Source organism: Zalophus californianus, chromosome 9 (genome assembly GCF_009762305.2).
Source record: "Zalophus californianus isolate mZalCal1 chromosome 9, mZalCal1.pri.v2, whole genome shotgun sequence".
In the NCBI taxonomy this organism is placed as follows: Eukaryota; Metazoa; Chordata; class Mammalia; order Carnivora; family Otariidae; genus Zalophus; species Zalophus californianus.
In genome coordinates this window covers 129,511,093-129,519,866 of record NC_045603.1, presented here as the reverse complement: position 1 = coordinate 129,519,866, position 8,774 = coordinate 129,511,093, and the positions used below count along the sequence as shown (strand labels likewise).

General features: G+C 45.5%; 1 protein-coding gene across 1 annotated transcript; it reads left to right on the top strand.

Annotated features, from left to right (window-relative positions):
* The first annotated feature begins 3,311 nt into the window (after positions 1-3,311).
* On the top strand, positions 3,312-3,631 carry LOC113921418 (non-histone chromosomal protein HMG-17-like). Its single transcript, XM_035729086.1, has one exon. The coding sequence runs from the start codon at positions 3,359-3,361 to the stop codon at positions 3,629-3,631; it is 273 nt and encodes a 90-aa protein (XP_035584979.1). The 5' UTR covers positions 3,312-3,358.
* The last annotated feature ends 5,143 nt before the right edge of the window (positions 3,632-8,774 follow it).

Below are 8,774 nucleotides of genomic sequence, written 5' to 3'. Positions count from 1 at the left end.
GAATGTGTCGACTGTACCCAGCCCCGGAACGATACAGGTAGTGAAGAGGAAAACCAAGTTTGAAATGTGCAGCTGGAAGCCCACTCAGAATAGAAGTCCTCTCCCGTCAGGAGTACCTCAATAACGCAGCTCAGATGGTTTTACATTTTGGATGCACCTGCTTTTTTTTTTTTTTCTTTTTTTGATGGTAATTGTGTGAAATAGATGATCATGAATTCTGTATTTATAAGGCACCAATTTATAAACAAGACTACAAATAGCAAAAACATCTGTAAGAGCTCATATATATCTTAAAAACCTCTATTTCCAGAATTAAATCCATAAAATAAAATACAGTGAGATAATCTATAAAATAAATCTATGAAATAAGAATGTTTTCTCTCATACATTATCGTATTCAATCTCTGTGGCATAAGTAGAGCAGGCATATTTTCTCCAATTTTCAAATAAGATCCAAAAAAGTCGTCCAAGCCTGCACCGGCACCTGAACACAGAAGGAACCTCAGCCAGCTGGTCTACCGATACCAGTGTCGGCTCTTCTCGTTAGCCCACATTAGGGATGGGTGCCCATCATACACTGCTGTCGGCTATCAGCTCTGCTCTGCTCACCACGACTGATGGTGCTGGGCACACGGATCAGAGACACACATGAATTATACTAATGTGCCTGGTGGTATGTCTGCCCCTTCAGGGTCCTGCCAATCAAGCTAGAGAGACTTTCTACCCTTGATGGGGTAGGAACTCTGTTCCTCCTTGATATGTGACCTTAGCTAGGAAAACTTTTCTCCTTAGCTTATTTTTTAGAATGTCTGTCCTATAGAAAAGTGGAAAAAAAATAGTATAATAGCTATATATTCTTGGCCCACATTCAAATAATTGTTAGCATCCTGCTACATTTGCCTTCTCTATCCCTCTCCCCACCTCCCTCCCTCTCTCTCTCTCCCTCTGAATCTCTCCCTCTCTTCCTCTCTCCCTCTTTCCCTTCTCCCCTCCCTTTCATCTGAAACCAAGTGGCAGACCTCAGGGCATTTCATTTTAAAACCGTTGGCATGTATCTTCAAAAAACAAAGATTTTCCTACACGATCATTACACCCAAGAAATTTAACACTGACGCATAGGATTATCTGCAGTCCAAAATCCCAGTTTCCTGAGTCGTCCCCTGAAAGTCTTCCATAGCCCCTTTTCAATCTCGGTCATTAAAAGTCATGCGATTCACTTGGTTCTCATGTCTCTTTATCCTCCTTTTATCCAGAACAGCTCTGGGGTGCTTTTTTTTTCTTTTCTTTTCTTTTGTAAGGGTTCAGGCCAGTTGCCTTGTTTGATTGCTTTCTCATGATCAGATTCATATTCAATGTCTTGGGCAAAATACTACATGGTATTCATATCAGGAGGCACATGATTAACATACTGTCTCATAGTCAGCCATGCAGAATCGTTCACTTGGTAAAGGTGGATTCTGCCAGATCTCTCCGTTGTGAAAGCATCCTTCCCCGTTGGTAGTTAATAAGTAACCTCTGGGGTAATGAAGGCAGACATCACTTAGGTGCATATCCTTTTCCTCAACAATCTCTAATCCAATGGTTTTAGCATCATTGTTACATTGGTGACTGCAAAAAAAGTTTCCCTAATTCTATCATTCTGTCTACATTCTTCATAAAAATTTTCCCTCCCTTGCATACACATCTTTTTGGTATCACTATAAACTCATGGCTTCTTTTCTGATTTCATGTTTTAGAACCCATCACCATCATTGTTGTTCTTTGGTGCTCAAATTGTCCCAAAATTAACCAGCAGGAGCCCCTTCAAGCTGGCTTCTCTGAACTTCTAACACATCTTCCATTATCAGGGTCAGCATCGCGGGTGTGTGACCTGGGTGGTTGCATAAGACCTTGCTCTTAGAAAAGCCACCTGCACGCCTCACTGTTCTGCTATTGCTATTCTGACATTATTCGTCATTTTTCAACAAGGGGCCTGCATTTTCATTGCACTGGGCCCTGCAAATTACGTAGCTGGTCCTGCCCACTGGTCCTTGAGACTTTCTGTTTTTCTGGACAAGATGTTCCAAACACATTGTACTTTCCCTGTCCCTAATCTAGAAGCAACCAATTTAGGCAAGGAGACTTGTTTGCTTTAAAGGGAATGGTATTTAGAAACCAAGATCTGAGGACTAATAGGTCTTCTGGTCCAGGAGTGACACTGCTTCAAGTCACTTTCAGCAGTAAGAATTGAACATAACCACCCCATCCAGACCTCTAGGCTAAGAGACACCAAATTCCAGCATGACTTCAAGTAGCTAAGACTATGTCCCTGGGAGGACCCCGGCCCCTCCCTCATAAGCCTGCCTGGAAAGTTCAACACTGCCAGGAGAATTCTGCTCATTCCAGCTAACATTGGAGATAGGCTACTGACCACCCTGTCTTCCAAGAGCATTCGCTAAAAGGGGCTTGGGATTGTGAATCCTTCCCCTGACCCTTTGAGTTGTGTATGCATCTCCTACAACTCAGGAATGCCTTTCTTGGGGCTCTGAAGGGCATGCCTTCGGAAGGCAGTCAGCAGGCTGGAGAGGGTCTCCGTCTCCCCGTCTCCGTGGGAGGCAGAATCCTGATTCTGATCACTGCCCGCCAGCATGCACAGCCGGCCTAAGTCACGCTGACACTGACCGATCCTTTGTAATTTTCACTTGAGCAGCCCTCTGTCCCCCCTCTCCACGGTCTCATTCTCACTTTAAAACACCAGTTACTCTGTGCAAATCAGAACGGGACTCAGATCTTGTCCCTACTGTCAGTAGTTCTGGCATAAAATCTACTTTCACAGCTTTAACTAACGTCCCTCTTTATCTTTGACAGCGGATAGAGCTGGGAAATCATGAGCTCATACCGAGCCCTCCAATTCTAATCCAGGAGCACAGCATTTCTCCGTTCCATGTAACACCCTCCTCTGACCTCATGAGCCTGAGGTCGCCCCGCACAGCCGGTGCATTTACTCATTTGCCGTGTCTTACAACATACAGAGAAGAGTTTCAGCGTGATGACGCTAATATCACTATCAAGTACAACCCGAACGCATAAGCCTCCTGCTAGTCTGTTTTGCCTTAGACCATATCCCATTGTCAGAGCACAGGGTTCAAGAGCTACTGACAGTCCTCATCTCTGTGTGGTCATGCCATCAATTTGCTAACTGCCTAGATTCCTTTGTTTCTGTGAATGCTCAACTTTTTTTCTTATCTTTAATTTTTTAAATATTTAAAACTGGGAGCAGTGTGAAGAAGAAGAGGCGAGAACGACCCCCGGAACAGCCAAAGCTTGCGCGCCGCTGCAGCCCCGCGTCCAGCGTTTACGTCCCACCGCCGTCGTCACCATGCCCAAGAGAAAGGCTGAAGGGGATGCTAAAGGAGATAAAGCCAAGGTGAAGGATGAGCCACAGAGAAGATCTGCAAGGTTATCTGCTAAACCTGCTCCTCCAAAGCCAGAGCCGAAGCCTAAAAAGGCCCCTGCAAAGAAGGGAGAGAAGGTACCCAAAGGGAAAAAGGGGAAAGCTGATGCTGGCAAGGATGGGAATAACCCTGCAGAAAACGGAGATGCCGAAACAGACCAGGCACAGAAAGCTGAAGGTGCCGGAGATGCCAAGTGAAGTGCGTGCGTTTTTGATAACTGTGTACTTCTGGCGACTGTACAGTTTGAAATACTATTTTTTATCACGTTTTATAAAAATGCAGAATTTTGTTTAATAAATAAATAAATAAATAAATACTTAAAACTGTTACATGGTTCAGCTTCAACCACCTGAACCACCATCTTCCAATAATTCGCCAAAATGACCAACAGAAAGGAAAGAGGAGAGGTAACTAGTCTATGTTCTCTAGGCCTTTAAAACAAAACAAAACAAAACAAAACAAAACAAACTTTTTTTTAACGATTTTCTTTATTGGGCTCCTGGGTGGCTCAGTCGGTTAAGCCTCCGGCTCTTGATTTCCACTCAGGTCATGAGCTCACTCCCAGTTGTGAGATGGAGCCCCACACCGGGCTCTGCACTCAGCTTGGAGTCTGCTGGGGATTCTCTCCCCCTCTGCCCATCCCCCGGCTCGCTCGCACTCTTTCGCTCTCTCTCTCTCGAAAGAAATAAATAAAATCTTAAAAAAATTTTACTTATTTGAGAGAGAGAACACAGAGGGAGAGGCAGAAGGGGACGCAGACTCCCCACTGAACAGACAGCTTGATGTGGGGCTGGATCCCAGGACTCTGAGAGCGTGACCTGAGCCAAAGGCAGACACTTAACCGATGGAGCCACCCAGGTGCCCCTTCTCTAGGCCTTGTAGAAAACATGGAGTTGTTTCTTTGGCCACGAACATGAGAATCTACAAGAAAGGTGATATTGTGGACATCGAGGGAATGGCACTGTTCAAAAAGGAATGCCCCACAATGTTACCCAGCATGCTGTTGGCATTGTTATAAACAAACAAGTTAAAGGCAAGATTCTTGCCAAGAGAGTTAGTGTATGTATTGGGCATATTAAGCATTCAAAGAGCAGAGACAGTTTCCTGAAGCAGGTGAAGGAAAATGATCGGATGGAAGCCAAAGAGAAAGGTACCTGGGGTCAGCTGAAGCACCAACCGGCCCCACCCAGAGATGCACATTTTGTGAGACCCGATAGAAAGAGCCTAAGCTTCCAGAAACCATTCCCTGTGAATGTATGGCATGATAAATGTAAAAAAAAAAAAAAGAGAGAGAGAGAGAGATCTCAAGACTGTAAAAATGTTCCTCTTAATTGAGAAGTGTGGTGTCCTCCCTCCCAAAGAAATATTTAAAGCAGACTTTGTGTCCTTAAAATAAAATTAAATTAAAAAGTAAAGTAAAATAAAACATTTACATGGTTCAAAATTCAGAACTGCACAAAAAAATCCTCAGAGAAGTTCACGGTCCCCCTCATCCTTCTTCCTTCCATGCTGTTCACACCTATGCCCTCCAGGTAGTCATTTTCCTTTGTTTCTGGTTTATCTTTCCTGTGATTCTGGTGAAAACAGCAAACACACACACACACACACACACACACACAAACTCTTACCCCCACCTTCTTGTACACAAATGGTAACATGCTTCACATATTCTTTTCCACATTACTTCCTTCACTTAACAGTAGAGCTTGGAAATCCTTTGCCATCAGCTCCCAGAGTCTGCCAGTCTTTTTTCCAGTTGGTTGTTTTCAGTATTTGTGATTATAACGAAATTCCACAATCAATACCCTTTCTTCTGTATGTTGTTTTGCATTCTGCGGGGCGTTTCTTCAGAATAAAATGATCTAAGCTGGATTGCTCCACCCCAGGGACTGCAGCCCTTCCGACATATGGATTCCAGCCCAGTAAGACATGTTTGTGTTTTATTAAATATTGCTAAATTCTCCTCGTTAGTTGTTTAACTGCTCTATACCCTTGCCAGCCGTGCCTGCAAGTGCCTCTTTCAGCTGTGGAAATGCTGATGTGGAGAAGCATCGCTGTTTCAGGTACCCAAAATTGGAGGGTTTACTCTGTGGGTCTTGTCTACTGCCAGAGCGCCAATCTCTTAATCCTTTCCAGCATGAGTTTGCTATATTTGTATGTCCAACAGATTGAGAGTTCATGCAGGCAAAAAAGAGGCTCCCCAAACCCAGTAAGACTGGTTGCATGATGGATTGGGCATTAAACTGCCCCCAGGGAGAGCTCTAAAAACAGAGCATAGGGCTCAGAAGTGGGCCACAGCCCTGGTCTCTCAAAGGAGACCGATGAAGACACAAAATGAAAACCACGTCGATCAAGGAATCAGGATGAGAGCAGCTACATGAGAACCCAGGTGCCAAGAACAACGTATCTCCTGCAGCACTGGGAGCAAGGTGGGGGGCCTGGCCTGCTTGAGCTGGGGTGCTTCTTGGCTAGCGAGGAGTCTAGTAGTTAATCAAAGCCTTCATCAGTCAAGTTTACAAGTTTCGCTGTAAATACAGTACTTACGGTAACTACAAACAGCTCCATATTTTTATGGTAAATTTACCTAACTTTGCCCCAAACTCATAAAACCCAAATGTATTAGTCTCTTACTGCTACTGTAACAAGTTACGACACATTCAGGAGCTTTATTAAACAGCACACATATATTATCTTATAGTCCTGGAGGTTGGAAGTCTGAAGTGGGTCTTACCGGGCTAAGATCAGGGTGTCCTGAGGGCTTTCCAACCCCCAGAGGCTGTGCCTCCCAGGCGTGTGGCCGGCTTCCATCTTGTAAGCCAGCACCGGCCGGCTGAGTCATTCTCATATCACATAGCTGTGACACTGACTCTTCGGCCCCCCTCTTCCCCAGTAAGAGCCCCTGTGATTCCACTGGGCCCACCCAGATAACCAGGATAACCTTCCTACAGCAAGGTCAGCTGACTAGCAACCTTAATTCCATCTGCAAATTTAACTCCCCTTTTCCATGTAAGCTGGCATATTCACAGGTTCCAGGATTGGGATGTGCACGTGTTTGGGGGCAGCTAGCCTGTCTACCGTCAAGTGACACTGGACTTTCTTGCTCCTAAGTATACTCTGACATGGCATTACACTCACAATTCTACAAAAGCCTTGAGCATGAAGTGTATCTTTACTCGAGATCCCTTGAGGACACCGAGAAGGGAGTTTTAGGTCTTCATGCAGTAAATCCTCTTTAGATGTCTCTTCTTGCTGAAGTCTCTACCCAGCATTCCCCATGGGAACTGTCAACTCTACTTTCTCTTCCTTCTTCCTGTCTCCTCTCTCCCCCCAGACCTATTTTCCTTCTGGGTATCTTTCACCCTTTCTCTCTTTGAGGAACCCAGCCCACTTCTGTTCTCGGCTTCCTCGCCTTGTATCCCTGTTCACCCCTCACTCAACTCCTTGCAGAACGTGGGTGTGCTGGATATGCCATTTGCTCCTCCAGATCCCATTTCCATCCTTTTACACCCTGCCTGTGCCCAGGAAGGCCAATCTTGCCCTCTGGCTCCTGGTTGGGTTGGGTACCACAAATCATGGTGAGTGGAGAAGGAGGGAGGTGGGGGTCTCTGCTCCCCTTGCCCCAAGGCTTCTGCTCCTGTCTGGCGGCCTTATCTCCAGCTACAATTCTCCCTCCAGGTTCTAGTAATCATCACCCCCCTACCCCTCCAGGCAGGGTACCCCTGCAGGTAATCATCACCACCCCCATCCCTGTCGGCTTCCTTAAACCCACACCCTTATAAATGGTCCCTTCATTAAATTCTGTTCAATGTCCATGTCAATATCTAAAACCATGTATTTCCTGAAGGGACCCTGACAAAAGAGTGGGGAAGGGGCCTTGGAAATACTTAGAATTTAACACACACACACACACACACACACACAAATCTTTGACATCTGCTACAACACAGATGAACCTTGAAGAAGACATTAGGCCAAGTGAAATAAGCCAGACATAAAATCTGTTATGATTCCACTTATATGAGGCATGTGGAATAGTCAAATAGCAAGAAAAATGGTGTTGCCAGGGGCTGACGGGAGGGGGACAAAGTTTCAGTTTGGAAAGATGGAAAAGGTCTGGAGATGGATGGTGGTGATGGTTGCACAACAATGTGAACATAGTTAATACTGTACCCTTAGACATAGTTAAGATGGTAACTTTTATGTTATATATATTCTTTTGCCACAATAAAGACAAAAGAGAAAACTTTTCAAATACCTGTCACACACACAATAGGGATCTCAGCTTGAGTTCTGACTATGACCATGTCCTATGATGGGATATAAGTGGGCAGATCTGGAAAAATCGTGGGGTAACCCGAGAGATTTCCAAGGGGGGCTGAGAACTTATTTTAAATGTGGAAAGATCCAGGCACCAGGCACCTGACCCAGAAACAGAATTGGACTCATCAGGGGGCAGGAGCGAATTTCCAATTCCGGTAGGGTCCCCTGTAATACAGGCTCACCGTTAGTCTTCACAGCATTTCCTGCAATTAGGCCTAAACGTGTTTAATGCCTCTCTCCTGTGCATTGACCACTACATGAGCAGGCCCGTCTCTGTTCGTCCAGGCTTCTTGCAGAAGAGAAGAGAAGTCTAAGAGAACCACAGGCCAGGTGGCTTATGGACAATAAGCATTTATGTCTCACAGTTCTTCTAGAGGCTGGAAGTCCAAGATCAAGGTGCCCACAGATCCAGTATCTGGGGAAGACCTGTTTCCTGGTTCACAGATGGTGTCTTCTGTGTCATGGTGAGGAGGGAGCTCTCTGGCTTCTTTTTTGTGAGGGCACTAATCCCATTTATAGGGCTTCCCTCTCATGACCTAGTCACTCCCAGAGTGCTGACCTCCAAATACCATCCCATTGGGGGTTAGGACTTCAACATAGGAATTTGGGGTGTGTGTGTGTGTGTGTGTGTGTGTGTGTGTGTGTGTGTGTGTGTACGGGTGCACACAGTCTGTAGCCAGGGCTATGAATATTTTAGGTATGGCTTTGTCCCTAGCACCCAGTTTAATCACCCTGGTGGTCATACCTGCTCATCCCATATGGGAGTAAATGAATGAATTCTGAATACAGTATGGTGGTGGTTAGCATAATCTTTGGCTTCCTAGCTCTGCGGATGCTTGCCTGGGTCCTGGAGTCACTGCAGATCATAAATGACGTAGCTGTTGCCTGAACTCTGTGATACTCCAGGAGCATAAGCACCACCACATGGGACCTTCAGGGAACATGACAAACAGAGGAGAGCTTACCAGGAAAGCCCGAGTCTCAGATTCTCAGAATGCACAGCAGCAGATCACCTGACAG